Source organism: Triturus cristatus, chromosome 6 (assembly GCF_964204655.1).
Source record: "Triturus cristatus chromosome 6, aTriCri1.1, whole genome shotgun sequence".
Lineage (NCBI taxonomy): Eukaryota > Metazoa > Chordata > Amphibia > Caudata > Salamandridae > Triturus > Triturus cristatus.
This window is the reverse complement of record NC_140589.1, coordinates 1471353986-1471370109: the sequence shown is the minus strand read 5'-3', so window position 1 is coordinate 1471370109 and position 16124 is coordinate 1471353986. Positions and strand designations below refer to the sequence as shown.

The window sequence follows — 16124 nt, the reverse complement described above, 5'->3', positions numbered from 1 at the left end:
TATGACTTCCATTGGGGGCAGCCTCCAGTAGGACTGCATGCCCATTCCTTCGGAGCCAAAGACTTCGACTACTGTGTTAGCTCGTGGAGTCCCTGTTCTGAACATCAGTCTGGCAGTTAGGTGGGCATCTCTACACACGTTTGCCAAGCACTGCTGCCTGGACAGTTAGGTCCGTCGTGATGAGCACTTTGCAGGACTTTTTGGTCTAAATCTATTTTGTCAGACCTACCTCTAAAGAGGCATTGCTTGGGTATCTATTCTAAGGTAAGGAATCTGCAACTAGAAGTCTCTATCAGATGAACAAGTTGCTTACCTTCGGTAACGCCTTATCTGGTTAAGACTCTATCTAGCCTCAAATTCCTTACCGACTCTCGCATTCTTCCCGCTCTGTGAACTGATTACAGTGTGGGGGTCACCCTTCTAAGAGTCTTAGAAATGCACACCAGTTTGTCAGTGTTCCTTGTGGTTCCACACACGCTTCTGGTGTGGAAAGTCTTGAAAAGAAACTGACATCAGCAGGCTGGGGTGGCGCCTAAATAGGCCCCGCACACGTCACTTCTGGCATGGAGGACACCAACGGCATCACGTAGTGGTACTGCTCGAAAATTTACAGACCCAGTCTTAATCCTGGGGAATATTCTAAGGTAAAAAATCTGTGGATAGATATTCTCTAGGTAAGGAACTTGTTCATTCATACAAAAGCTCGAGGATGTTGTACTCCCTGAACATGTGATATATGATAGGGTTATTTGTAGGGCAGGTCTGCTGAAGCATCTTGGCACTTAAAACCTAACTGATGGCTACATCTGAAATGATAACATTTAAAATAGATATATTTTCAAGTGCTTTCTAAACTTAAAGTAGATTCATACTGGAGAGCAAGTGGAAGACTTTTATTTTTTGCGATCTTTATAGAAAAGACTCTGTCACCAAATTTGAGGAAGTGACTTGGAACCAATAAGACAAAACAAATGAGTGGATCCTAAGGTTGTGGGGGTTAGAAAATCAAAATGTATTCAGTAAAAAATCTGGAGTGCATTGAAAGACTGCCCCGTGAATAGTGATCATGGCCTTAAACAGAATCATGCTTTTCACAGGTACTCAGTGTAGCTGGCACACAACCAGTGACTCTTTTTGATGGCTTTTTTTTACATTTTGTCGAGATTCTTTTCTGGTGTGCTGAGGGATGACCTCTAAACAGGTAGGTTTCAAGTCGTGTGGTGCCTGTCACCGTGCTATGTCGGTAACTGACCCCCATCTGGTCTGTTTGTGGTGTCTCAATTGCGACCATGACTCAGCGTGGCACACTAGGCCTTCGGGCCCGCTGGGTCGGAGGAGGCCCCTACAGGCTCCATGCCGATGGCTCCAGTCTGAGCACCCGTGGGTTCTAATGGATCCGATTCTGTGTCGACACCGGTCATACCAACGCGACCTTACGCAGCGCCGGCCCCAAAGTTGATGCCTCTGGTGCCGCCAACCCCATTCTGACACCTGACGACTCTGAGTCGGTTGACGTCTACTCCAGTGCTGACGTAGCCCAGAGGTTCTACATTGTTGCCTGTTCATTTTGAAGAGATTTCAGACATGGGATAAGAATGGGAGGGGTCTCTGGACCCTTTAGAACACCAATTGGACGCTCCTTGTGAGCAATTGGACTGGTATCAGGAGCTTGAAGAGGCCAGTGGACTTGACACATCTCCAGATACTAGTATGCTCTCTCTGCCTAGTGTGGCTGCGGAGGAGGGGGCATCTTATGCCACGGTGGTGAGGGGGCAGAGCCTGGAGCACAAGGAAAATGGCTGTGTTGCATTGATGTCTGCCCGACCGGTCCTGCTCAAGTCACATAGGCGGCAAGATGAGAACCAAAGAAACTTTCACAGCCCTGCCAAGTAGCACACATCAGGGGTTAGGCTGACATATTTTAGTGCTGGTGTCTGCATCATCGTACTAAAATGCTTTAGTCACGCTTTATAGCACTCCAAGGACATCCCGAGGCACTCTTTACGAGAGGCTGCATTTGAACAGCAAGATCGCTGTATGCTCCCAACACTGAACTTCCCTTGCCTATTTACATATTATAAAGTCCAGTCCTGGGAGCATGGTTATTCACTGCCCGGTTATCAGCTCTCTGACAGTAGCCGCACAGCATGGCGGCCCGGGGAATACATGATCAGGAGGCAGCTCAAAGAAGCTGAGCCGCCTGCCCGCCCGCCCAGCCGGAGTGAGTGGACCATGTGGTCACTTCCCTTCAGTACAGTGCGTGGTGATGAACATAATCCGGACCCAACTGCAGACAGTGTCTTCACCTGAATCCGGGGGTGGGGACTTGCCTGTTGTTTTCCGGCAAGGCGCCTGTCCCACTGTCACCACGCAGTGTCTGATTGACCCCCGGCAGCCCAGAGAGCATTAAATGCGGTGACAGGTGGCAGGTTTTTTCTTTCCTTGCTGCCTTCCGACCATCACAGGGCGTCGTGCTGATAAGTTTAAATAGGTCCGAGGTGATCTCATTAGCCCACCAGGCACACAACATTAATCATCATTACCTTTCAGACACAAAAAATGTGGGTTTAACCCGTACTGTTATTTGTTTATGCCTATTCCTAACCTCCGATATTGGGACTTGGGAATGCCTGTTACATTGCAGTTAAGGTAGTTTATATAGGTTCTAAAATATGTTTGATCTAAGTGTTGTCACGTTGCTCAATATCCTAGTGCAGTGTGGAGGCCCTTGCTTCAACCAGCCAGCTGAGAGGCTTGGCACGCTGAATGGGGGCCCACGGAGGCCTTCTCACTGTAAACAATCCCGTTAATGCAAAACGGAGTGAGAGAGGCTGTTCTGACACGAGCATAATATGCCAGATCTACCGAGAGTCAAAGTCAGGATAAAATAAGTCACTCGGCCAGTCTCCTAAATGAACCTGCTGAGGAGTACAAGGAATGTGTGTGGGTGTTGAGGTACTGCAAGCCTCAGTCTGGCTTCTGCAGAGAAGGCTGCACAGGAGCGCACCATATAGAGACTCAATTTCAATGTAGATGGGAAGCTCCTGTTTTTTGTTCAAGCTAACATTAATCTATCTTTACCCTTTTCCCCCACTTAACAATTAAACAATTCAAATGCAGGTTTTGTAAGCAAACTTTTATTCAGATCTGTGCCACTTGTACAACAAAATATCATCTTTCCAGTTGCAATAAACAGTGTTCATTTGTTCATGTAAGTCGTATTCTCATGGCATTGAACTGGTCTGTTATACTGGCGTCCGGTGTTGCGGCTATAGGTTGAACTCCTCCCCCCTCAAGTCAGCATTGTAATGGCCGCTTGGTTTACTTTCCGACCGCTGCATTATGATGCTGGCAGTCGGAAAGTAGACCGGCTGGTCATTCAGGCAGGCTTACGATGGGCTCATGGAGCCCGTAGGCCAGTCGGAGCGGCTCGTAATCCCAAAGGGCAGGCCTTCCTGCCCTTGGGATTACGATGCACGGTTTCCGACATGGTTTCCATGCCGGCCTGTCCGACAAAGAAACTATGACGGAAAGCTTGTTTGGGGATCCCCTTTGTGCATGCGACCCCCGGTTGGGGGCCGAGGGCGCACCTATGGTGCCCCCCTGTTGATCTCTGCATCCCATGGCTGGCACCTTGAGGTGCCTGCCACAGGGTGCAGGAATGAACAACACCTCCCATTTCTCAATGGGAGCTTGTATTACAGCTGGTTTACGGCTGTAACACGAGCTCCCATTGAGAAATGAGAGTATGCTACTGAACAGTGCTCGGTCACATTGGAATTGGCTGGTCGGGACCACTGACCGAAGGTCGGTCGGTCGGTCTGTCGGTCGGTCCCAGGACCGAGACGGTGACATTGTAATCAGGCCCTCAGTATACATAGGCTATCGCAAAAAATATTCTATTTCATTATGAAGCAAGTGTTGACCTTCTTTTTCAGGGGTTATGCTGCACTTTCAAGTTGTTTTTATGGCTTCTCATTGCTCAAAAGGATGTCAATTCTGATAGTTCTGTTTCCTTGCACTTCATTGCTTGGTTTTACTCAAAAGAAAGTATCACTCTAAATGTCACACATAGGCTGTTGAATGTCACTCATAAATGCACTGAAACCATGGAAATGTCACACATAAATAAAAGGCATTGTCATTTACAATGCCAATAGCTTAAACTCTAGTAAATGCGAGACCAATTGCATTGCAAATGCTTGTTTTCTGGAGTAGTTAGACAGATGATGAAATTATGATGCTTCAGTGGCATTACACCACCATTTCTTGAAACTGCAGTACTTTAGTCTGCACTGTCTTCCAAACGCCAGGTTTGGACTCAGTGTAGATTGCATGTGTATTTTATACCTATGCATTGCCACACATTTCCAGTGTTTTCTAATTACTCGGCAGCTGTATCGTTTTGGTTCGAATCTTTGTGCAAAGGAACAGAGAAGTCAGAAGGTGTTTTGGTTGTTTAGTTAAAATCAACAAAACGATATATAAATGGTGAATGGTATAGTGGGAAGGATGAAAGCCTAGGACACAGTCACACAGTGACGCAATAACTCTTTTGTTAATTCGTAAACATTGCTGGCCTACTTCTGCATAAATTATCCATGATGTAGATTTAGATGTGGAATTTAGGATACAAGTGGCGTGCATTTGATTTACTCCTGGAAAAATGTTGATGTTAATAAGTAAATGCTCCGACAACACCTGTTGGGTGGTAGTGATCAGTATTAGGCGGCGCATTATTTTTCTCTGCAAAACCTACCTTTCTTGTTGAAAAGCGCAAATATCTGCTAACAAGATTCCTTCCGTACCTTACAGTCAGTCAGTCACACTGTATGGTTCGCGAGGGGGGAAATCGATGTAAATGCACAAAGGAGAAGTGTCTGCCTTTATCTTTCTAACACAACAGTTTGAAAAATCTATTTTCATTGCTGAAGTAAGGAACTCCGGGGCGGTGATTCATTGTGGCCGGCATCACTTTGCGGGTGGTGGAAGCGCTTGGCCGCGGGCCTCCTGCCACACAAAACACCCAAGCTTTTGCAATATGTTGAGCTGTCTGTCACGTAAATCTCTGGTGTTTAATTAGAAACGCCATTTGTTGCATCGGCGGTAACCCGAAACAAACATGAACAAAAATCCCAATAAAGTAGTAAGGCTCGTTTTTTTTTATTACAAAAGGTAAATACGAACATCTGCAAGGGACAAAAAGAGTACGAAGCTGTGAGTACTGCGGGCTTAGACCTGGCACCGAGGCTTGGAAAAGAGAAGCGAGAGCTGCACCTCGATGTGCGGTGCACAACAGAACCATTTTAAATTATGACCTTTTCACAGTGACACTGATGCAGCAACTAGGACAGGGAGCCAGGGAGTGAATATAAAGGCCTCGGGGAAAAGGCTGGGGCGTAACTGTAGACAAGGTTAGAATAAACTGCCCTTCACACAGGGAATAAGGAATGTATTCATTAGCTGGGGTCAGATGGATTTGTGGGTTTGTTGGCAACATTTTCTGTGTGTTACTCCATTATTTTAGAAGGCGCAATGTGGCTAAGTGATTTTATTTTTTTTGCTGCAAGAAGAAAAAGATGCGCGGTTCCGAAAGTGAAAGAGGACCGCGCTGCAGCCGAAGCACGGGTGGATACTGGCCCCCTCGCCCCAACCGAAGAGCAGGGAGAACAAGCATGTTACAGAAAAGAGGGTTCACGCGCCCCTTTCCTACTGCTAAACACGAGTGAAAGAACAAGCATCGATCTCTTGTCTTTATGGGGCCATGTGTTTCTAATTAGAAACACATGGCCCCATAAAGATAAGAAAGTGCTTTGCGACAGCAGCAAAGCAGGCGACCCAGTCGGATCGGAGGCGAAAGGGCGTTCACCAAAAACCCTCATTTCCAATGGCAGGCCACTGTTCAGCATAAACGGTGACGCCAGCCAATGGAAATGAGGGGCGGGGCTTAAAGCCCTTTTCTGAAATCACTCTCTCACAAAATTTCTCGCCAGCGAGCAATGCATGCGCTGAAATGCAGGTGAGACCTAAAAAAGAAGAGACAATTTGTTTTGCTCGGGGGGGGGGGGGGGCAGAGAAACTGGAAAAACATCGATATGATTGCCTTCCTAAACCACTTTTTTCCAGAAATAACAGTCATCACATTTAACACCACCTTTGGAATTTCAGAGAGTATGGTTGTAGATATTGGTAAAACAGATAATCTGAGGCAAATTATCGGTTGTTTTCTACAACACTAGCAGGTGCTATAAGTGAATCAAACGCCAAAGCACAAAGGCACATTCCTATACTGTGATATAAAATGCTTGTCTTGAAAGACTTTTCAAATGACACGCCACAGAAAACTAAACATTTCCTGGCCCTATAACCGAAGATCAGTAAGATGGAGATTCCCTACAGACTCTTAGAACCATCAGTGATGATCATAATACACGATGGATGCACAGCGCTCAGACCCAGACCAACTGGATTGTTTTTTGGATGCCTTGGACACTGCAGACATTTATACCATGAGGCAATAGCAGGACCAATCGGCTCCTCATCGCATGATTGGGCCTCATCACAGGCCCACTCAAACCAGACACTGTCATGACTGAACAAGATATAACTTGACGGAGTTACAATACTTTGGACATCAGGAGTACATTGGGCATTAGCAGAGAACCACAAGCGCTGCTGACATCATTCTTCATAGAGAGAGAAATCGTGATCCCTGATTAAGCCAGTGTAAAAGGCGCAGGCACCATGATCACAGAATGTCATGTATGAAGACATAAGAATGTTTGATAAACTGGGAAGACACAGTGGGTTACAAAGATGATCACCTTATTAGTAGCTCACCTTGGAAGAATCTAGGTAGAGACACCCTCGAGGTTGTGGACTACTGGCAGACAAGGATCCGTGATGTAAAGTAACTGTGAAATGTTTGAGATAATAATTGCTTGGTGTGAAATGAAGGGATGGTAGTTCTTAAACTGCCTGTAAAGGCCTATAGGACGGGCCGTTGCCTCCACAATTCCTCAAGATACTCTGTTTAGTCCGTTATTTTCCATAATATCTAAATGAGTACTAGATGATGACCACCTAATTAATTAGCTGCCTCGTGATACAGCAGAACTCCCCCGCTGATTTGACCACTCCATGTTTGTGATTAAGTCTATTAAGAAAACAGTTTACAGGCTCTAGTGCATAGGCTGGTTCAGTGCTTGTTTTTTTAGCGACTGAGCTGACTAAAGCTTCCCCTACATACACCCACTATTTCATTCGTATAAACTAGGGGGCAGGTAGAGGCGAGGGGGGTGAACACAGGCTCACTACTCAAAATACGTTCTGTAACAGCAATGCATGATTTACCAGTCCTATACTTGCTTTTATGAAAATGTATATACCAACATAAAGTGGAATGCCTTCCCTCTCATTGGTGATTCCCCATGCACTGTAGTCGACATTCAGCTCCGGTATTACAATTATTTGGTTCTCCAGTACCCTTAGTAAAATGGTATTGACTGAAACTTCCTAAATGCAGGCGTAAACTGAACAATATTTGTAGACAGTTTATTTACAAATAAGAAAAAGCTCCCAGTTCTAATGTGTCTTGAAAAATTGTGGTATGACACTCAACTGATACAGAGCGCCCTGTTTTTAATATCTGCCAAACCCCTTGCTGTAAATCAGGTCCTATCGCGATGATCAGATTGAGTGAAATTGCATTTCTGTCAATTACCTAGTTGGCAACTGTTCAATATCTCCTAGCAGCAAGATGAAGAGCGGCGGAGGCAGCTGAGGGAGAGAGCTCGTCAGCTAATAGCAGAAGCTCGATCTGGAGTGAAGATGTCAGAACTTCCTGGCTACAATGAAATGCCTTCAGACAAGTTGAAAGAAAGGTCAAAGGCGTCTGGAGGTGAGTTGAGGAACTTTGCAAAATACTTAGCATCTCAGAAATCGCTGTCGAGACTTTTTTGTTCCAGAGGATGTGTGTGGCTTTAATCAGACATCGTGTAACACTGTCTGGATGATGTACGGACCTAATTCCCCCACAGAGAAAGAACGGAATTGAGGAACAACTGGCTGCATAAGTAACCACTTAGTAAACGGCTTTTCGCAGACAGATTGCTTTTCACCTTTATCATTATACTATGGTGCACGATTGTCAAAAATAATGTTTTTTTTTTACTCGGACTCCCGCAAAATGACCAGTATGTTCCTTCAAAATCCTTCATATTTCCATTTACTGGGAAATACCTTTCTTCTGTCTGATGTGCGAACGTTTGATAAAGTAATACAATTATACTAACCATGTATACTGCACATTATTAATAGAGTTATTGCATCCTGAGGAACGTTTGGTATGTTAATTCCCACCTGAATTTTAGAAGAAAGTTATGTTAGGGAATTGTACCTCTCCTTTTTATTTTTGTTTGTATATTTTTATTGAGATAATCATTGCATGCAAGGTCTCAGGAGTGTGAACACTCCATTGCCCACGGGATTATCAGATAAACTCGACATATATAAAGCTAACTTCAGTATTTTCACTAGTGAGAACATAGTCAAAATAAAATGTACATTAAAATGTGGTGCTCCAAACACACCCTACGAATGTCTTTTTGCATATAAATAAGGGGAGAGCTGATGAAATGACTCTTGTGAGGGTGCATTTAGGTTCTTGCCCAGAAGCCATGGGGATGTGGGTCTTTCGTTAGGGAAGTGTAAAAACAATATAGTAAGGCATAACGGGTAGTGAAAAGTTATTGGGAAAGAAGGTAGTCGGTGTAAAGCTGGAAGCAGATGAAAGGGACTGTCCCACTGCTAGTGGGCAGTAGACTACCTCTCCAAAGAGTAAAAGGGGGTGGGAGGGGACCAAACTTTTGAACTTGTGAGGGTAGCAAGTAGCTTCAAACAGGTCATATTAGTCTGTCTCAATCCAGAAAACACTGCAGGAGAAGGGAGTAAAAAGGTGGCATATATGAGTCCCTTCTAGTTAAGGACTCCTGTACTCTTGAGGGTCTAGAGAAGCCACATATATCTAAATGCAGCCCTGAGTTTGAAAACATTCATAGTAAACTGGTTGTATCAAAGGTGAAAGCAAACTGAACACAGAAACATCACACAATGCCCCAAAGAATAATTGAGCTAATGGGACTCTACATTTACAATGGACAAAACCACATGGCCCCAGGTCTCACAAAACGTCTCAGGCATTCGCCTGAAAAAACACAAGTCTTCTGCCATCACCTTCAGCCATACAGGGAAAAAAACTGAGGTTAAAGCCCCTCTTTACCTCTTCATTATGTAGATCCTGTATGTGTCGCCTCCTAGTAACTATCCTGGTTCTGAGGATGGGGAGTAGTTGGATTCAGTGACCTTGATGGGTCAGTACTTTCTTAGCTGCAGCTGGTCTTGGGACTCTTTCCGAAGGTCATGCTTGGTATCAGTAACTAGGATCATCCCAGCATTGCCCGTGTTTTTTCGGACACTCCCCGTCACCAGTGACAACTCCTTTCACATGTTAGGGTTTCATCCAACATAGCTGGCATAATTCCCTGTCGAATCATGGCTTAGTCTTTTCTGACAGGTCTGAATTGTCCTCAACTGGTGTTAGTCCAAGGAGTATGATAATGTAGGAGCATTGTTGCTTCTCTAATCATTTCACTTACTCTTCCAACACAGATATCACGTCACAGTTCTGGAAAGTAACACATTTCCACAAGACTTTCCCAAGTTGTTAGACAAAATTTAAAGCCAGAAGTGCAGGATTCCTCCCTAAATATTACAGATTTGGAAAACAGAGAAATACTAGAGATATACTTTGGCATGCCCTATTGCTTGATTGAGAAGGGAGGGTCAAGCACTTCACATCACATATGTAGACTCTTGTGTACAACAATATCGCAAACAGAGCATAATACAATTCAAACAGTTGCTTGTTTAATTTTGTTGTATTTATTGTGCACAATGCATATTCTTCAAAGTACAGCATTATCTATTTGCGTGTGTATTGAAGGAGCTTTGGCCAACATGCATTTCAACCTTTTTACACAAATGCAGTGGCTTCCTGAAGGCCCAAAATTGTCCTATGCCGTCCGCCATGTGTATCTAAACAAAACATTTTCTTTGTTAAATAATCCTTTTAATGACCACTGCAGACCTCTCAGAATACGCACCAAGTAGGCTTTGGAAGTAGTCACTAAGTAAGAAAATTGCTAAAAATAGGTGTAAAATTGTTATTTATACATACTTTTACTAACGGCAGTGTAAGTCAGTCTTATACGGGAGGGTGCCTTTAAACATTTACTGGTAACCGTGAGGTCCATGCTGCATAGATATAAGAGTCTGGAATACCTCAGTCATAGTAGATAATCAAAGGTTCACTTGTCAGGGTAAGAGGAGGGAAAAGAGTAGATAAAATTAATGAATGTAAAACTGTATCAGTTTGTGAACAAGGTGTAGATGTTGGCATTCACAAATGATAAGTAAGTTTAAAGATCATCTCAATTGTAGTAATGCTCATGTGGAAACTTGTTGCATCTGCTTTCATATCTCACTGCAATCTGAATTGGAGTCAAGTTGTTAGTGTGTTCGGTACTTTGAGATGATCTTTATAAGATGTTTGTAAATTATTTTTGCTTTATTGCATCCTGTGCGTCCATGTGTTGTGAAAGTTACATTACTGTCTGAGAAGAACACAACAACCATCTTAGAGTGATACTAAGGGTATTTTCAATTTTGAAGGTAAGAAGTGGTCAGTCTGCAGGACTAAATCCATATAATAAAAAGTGCCAGGCAGTCAAAGTGTAAGGTCTATATGTGGTCTTAATATTCTTGAAACAGTATAGGTCGGCTTGATATTACAAGTAATTGTGAATAAGTGTTAATTTCATTGAAACAACCATGAAAAAACAATTTCCATCCATTATGAGAAGGTGTGGATGGAGCACTTGAAGGTGGTGGTGTGGTCAATGAGGTAGGTGGGGACATTCTGGTTTGCACCCCAACTGCTCTCGTAGAGATAACAGATGATATTTGAGAGCTGCATATAATCAAGCTCCTGGTTTGCAAGGCCCAGCAAATAATAGAGTCTTTGATACAGCGGGCATGTGAGGTGAACTGCTTGGGGACTGCTGTTCATGTCGGAGCCACCCCCTTAGTGCCTCATGCTCGTACCTGAGGTTTAAATCTACGTTGACCGGGGACCTGGCAAGGCCCTATCACTTGTGCCCCGCTTCGCGTTGTTTGGGCCAGACGAGAGAACATAGCAGCTTCCCCCAGTGACTCAAAGTGTGCAGGTCATGGGCCTGAGCTGCAGTGGTGTGGTTGTGGGACACAACACAAGTTAAAATATGGTGGCTCAGTATAACCACCTGTTTTACATGGGCCCTGGGGGCCAGAGCATCCAACCTCCATTTAGTGTTGGATACAGGTGCTGGCGCTGCTGGAACATAACAAATAGATCCAGACTTGTGACATCTCCCATGGTCCTGCACCAGACTGGCTGCTCCTGCTTGCTACCTGTTTGAGAGGTTTGTTTTTATTTAACTGTGAAAATATGTAGATGATAATAACATCCTTGACCTTTTTCTGGCAAGGTGGGTGCCCTGGTCCTTGTGAACCTCTCCAGCCTTCCCTCCTGTCAACCACAACACCTTGTTTTCCAGGTTAAGCCTCAAGGGGATTACCAGCATTGTGCTAGACTGATAGACATTCTGTCTAACTGGCCACCAACAACTGGTCATGTTTGCTTATTTTAAATTTTAATCCAGATCTTTGAACTGTGGAGTTCCTCAGGATTCTGTCTTATGCCCGATAGTATTCGACATCTACATGTGTCCTTTTGCAGAGCTTTTTGATCTTATGAGGCACATTATTACTTTTGAGAATAAGATCACTAGTAAATCTATAGATATGGGACTCTTGTTAGCTAAGTGCGAAATCACTCTACATTGGAAATCACAAAGGGGCCCCACCACAGATAGATGGAAGAAAGAATTTATCAAATGGGCGGAATGTGATGGAATGGTTAGGATGCAATTGGCGAAGAGAGCGGGAACTGAGAAGGCTCTAGATGTGGAGAAAGCATGGGGCCCATTACTGGTGCTCTTGAAGATTCCAGACAGTGACAGCGATGAGGATCCCGTGAGTGATGCTCCTGGTGAGGAAGACTAGGCACAATCCCCCAGAAACTAGTCCAGTGTGAAGACTTTAAGACCTATAAGCAACATGTCATTACATCCACTGTGAATTACCCATTGCGTTGTTCCCATTGCCCTACTAATGAAGCTGCAGCACAACAAACTCACACTGCAACATTTTAGAAAAACTGAGAGTGACATGCCTGGGGGAAGGGGTGGGAGGGGGGTAGTTATAAGGGATTAAATTAGCACTAACCTTCGCAGGATAGTTGGAACGAATATTTGTTGATTACAACACATTTCCAGAATTGTTTATTTTTATTTTTGGTGTTTATTTTAGAGGGCGGGAGGAAGGGAACTGGCAAGAGTAGGAACTAACCATAACAATGTTGTCCATGGCTCTCTTACTGATCCTTCTTTTGTATGTCGGCACCCTCGCAGCTTTAGGCATCTGTGTTTGTGTCGATTTTTCAAAGACAATAAAACTCGTTTAAAAAAAACAAAATGAGGCAGATTATTACTTTCATGCTGATGATTCCCAACTCATTTTGGACTTGCGCAAAAAACACAGAACTTCCATGGCCCTTAGTTTCTGTCATTGGTGAATGTCAGCAAATTTCATGAAATTAAATTCATCTAAAACAGAGCTCCTAATTGTGGGTTAGCATTACACCAGAACTCTTTTACTGGCAAGCAGTTAAGAGTCCCTGCCCCAAGCTTTCTCAGATGGTATGGAGACATGGTATGTGGATTGACTCTAATCTTTCTTTTAAGTCACAAATTGCCAAAGTCACTAGTTCTTGTTTGCACCATATTCTCCCTTTTATTGATAAGAAGCACCATCTTTCTATAATCAGTGCCCTAGTCCATGTAGATCCCCACTTAATCATAATTGGAATCAAGGGACTCCCACTGGGTCATTACTGGAAGCCGGGGAGATCATATAAGCATTTTCGATGATTTGAACACCAAAACAATACACAAAAAATACAGAAACAACATTCATCAAATAAATATACAAATTATTAAATATATTATTAAATTCTCAAACAAATTAAAATTGTAATTTTAATAGGAAGGTTAGAACTTTTCAAAATTCATTTGAGGCACCTTATTGTCCATACTATATTGTTTGATGCACTTGCACTGCTCCCACTAATCAATCTGAAAACACTAGTTTCATTTTTAGCCCGCATTTCCAAATTCCTTCACGTTTACAGAAGGTTTTTAAAAATGTCAGCTGTACATTTTACTTCTTTGTTTGTATACACTTTATTAATCTGATATCATTCAGTTTTTAAAGCAGTGGCGGACCCCCTGAGTAGGCTTTGGGGACCCCCAGAGGTCCCCGAACCACTGCCCTAGTCTAATTTCATCAAGATTATGAAAATTCAATTTTTCTTCTCTCCCTGCAAAACAATTGGCCCGCTGAGGATGGTTCCAAATTCCACGCATAATTTGTCACCAACACACCAAAGTAACAATATATTTTTGCAGCGTGAATCTTTCTGGATTCACTATGCTGTGCATTATTCCGCGATCTTGTGGTTGGGTCCGGATTCGTAGTCTTTTCTTTGTTTTTTTTTTTTTTTTGTAGCCCAGGTGGGCGTCGACGTCCACCATTTGGTGCACCTCCCGTGACGTCGTCGTGCTTCCTGCGGAAGTCCCACCTTTGGGGCGCCATCTTCAGATTCTTTTTTCCGCCGTTGGGTCTGGATCGTCATCGGGAAGCTCCAGAAGTTCACTCGGAGGAAGAAGGAAGAAAAGCGAGTTTCATCGATAGAATCAAGAGAAGACATCAGGAAAGAACAGATTTCGACAGGAACGCGAAGAAAGAAGACCAGCGAGCCTTTTTCTTCGACAACCTTGGAGAATGCACGCTCAGAGACCCTGAGCGAAATGGACAAGACGCCATTCAAGTTCTGCCCAAACTGCCACCACAAGTTCGCGCAGAAAGACCTGCATCCGGTCTGCAACCTCTGCCTACCGGTGGATCATCAGAGTATCGACTGCAACGCCTGCTCAGTCTTCGCGCCGAAGACACTCAGGGTGAGAGAGAGGCAGAGGAGAGCCAACGCCAACATGGAGGGCCAAGGAAAACCCCCGACACTCTACGCGCTGGGCCTCGACACGGACGACGAGGACAACGTCGCCGAGGCAGCCGAAAACTTCACGGTCGTAGAGACCGACAAGAAGAAAGAAGACGAGGTAAGAGAATCGTCGAGCGCAAATCAAAAAACACCTCGAAAACACGAGGGTGACTCGAGAAAAACTGAGTCAAGGTCCACGAAGGGAGCCCCGGCGCCGAAAACTTCGACGTCCAAAGGGGGAACTTCGGACAAAAGGCCCAGCGGATCCTTACAAAAGGACTCCCTGGCGCAGAAAGACGCCGAAAGGCAAGGGTCGTCGAAATCATCCCATGAAACGGGCCGATCGACGCAGAAAGAGCGTTCGACGTCGACGCAAGTTTCATCGAAAAGGCCCGCGGTCGACGCCGAAAGCATCTCCGAAATGGAGAAAAAGAAGAGGCGGCTCGAGGCCGAAATGGAGAACATCCTTCAAAGGAAGAAGGAGTTCGACGCCAGGATGAAGGAATTCAAGATTCCAACGGTTTCAGCGGCGGACGTCGTCGAAGTCGAGGAGGAGTTCGACGCCGAAGGGCTGACAAGGGACCTCGAAGAGGAAGAGGAGCCCTATTATGAGGAAGAAGCCGAGGAAGAAGACCAACAATCGTTCTTCGAATCGGCGACATCTACCGGCAACGACGTCGAATGGCAAGATCTCGACACCGAAAACCCGGAGGAGGCCGTGGACACGTACCCCTCGAGGCCTTCGCCACCAGACGACATCGGGGTGTACAATATGGTGGTGAAGAGCGCAGCAATGGCCTTCGGCGTCAAGCTCGACGAGGAGAGGCCGAAAGCAGATTTTCTCGTCGAAACACTGCTCCCCATCCAGACTAGGAGCCAGTTCCTCCCCATGCTACAAAGCGTGATGAACCAGGGGAGAGAAGCCTTCAAGGAGCCTGCCACCTGTCGGTCGATCACGCCCAGGACAGAGAAAAAGTATAAACACTCCTCCCTGGACCCACCTTACATCAAGGGTAGCGTCACCGCAGACTCCATCATTGCCTCCACGGCCAGGAGAAGGGCCAACGTGCCAGCAACCTCGGGCCCACCTCCAGATAAAGAGAGCAGGAGAATCAACCTCACAGGCAGAAAGGTCGAGAGGAACGCCGCAATGCACTGGCGCATGGCGAATTCAAATGCACTCCTAAATAGACACCAGTACCAACACTGGGATGAAATGGGGGAGCTAGTAAAGCACCTCCCCGAAGAATACCGCCAGAGAGCCTCTCACCTGGTAGATGAAGGCAAGAACATCGCCAACTCCTGTATAAAGACGGCGTTGGATGGGGCAGAGACTTCAGCAAGACTCATGGCCATAGGGGTCACAGAAAGGAGGCATGCATGGCTAAGAATCTCGGGATTCAAACCGGAAGTGCAGAACAACATCCTGGGCACTCCCTTCAACGGAGAGACACTGTTCGGAGCAACGGTGGACGAGAAGCTCACCCAGCTCAAGAAGGAGAACGAGACAGCGAGGTCCATGGGGGCCCTGCAGCTGAGGGGAATGAGACGAGGAAATCCCTCGAGGAGACCCTACGGTAGGGGTGGAAGCCAACAGGGGACGTCGCACCAGGCGTTCCAACAAGGTCAGCAGGGCGAAGGTCACGGACAAAGTCAGCAGAAGCAAAGCTGGCAATATCAACCTCGGGGCCAGTCCTTTCGAGGGAGAGGGAACGGACGTGGCCAAAGGAGGAGAGGGGGCGATCAGCCCTCCTCGAAGTGACTCAGCACGCAAGAAGACGCCCACCCTCGTCAGGCCCCCAAGGGTGAGGCGCAAAAAGGTGTCATCAGGGGGAAGAGAAGATCCAAGAGCCTACGAGCATACGTCACCGGTAGGCGGAAGGCTGAGGTTCTACCTTCAGGAGTG

General features: G+C 45.4%; 1 protein-coding gene across 4 annotated transcripts in view; it reads left to right on the top strand.

Moving 5' to 3' along the window:
* Nucleotides 1-16124, top strand: part of EHBP1 (EH domain binding protein 1) — a 2118711-nt gene that overhangs the window by 1497996 nt on the left and 604591 nt on the right. For 3 of the 4 annotated variants that reach the window (XM_085612565.1, XM_085612563.1, XM_085612566.1), the window contains one exon: nt 7753-7900. In XM_085612565.1, coding sequence (XP_085468691.1) covers nt 7753-7900 — 148 coding nt within the window. The remainder of the gene's footprint in view (nt 1-7752; nt 7901-16124) is intronic. The other variant, XM_085612564.1, reaches the window with a different exon arrangement.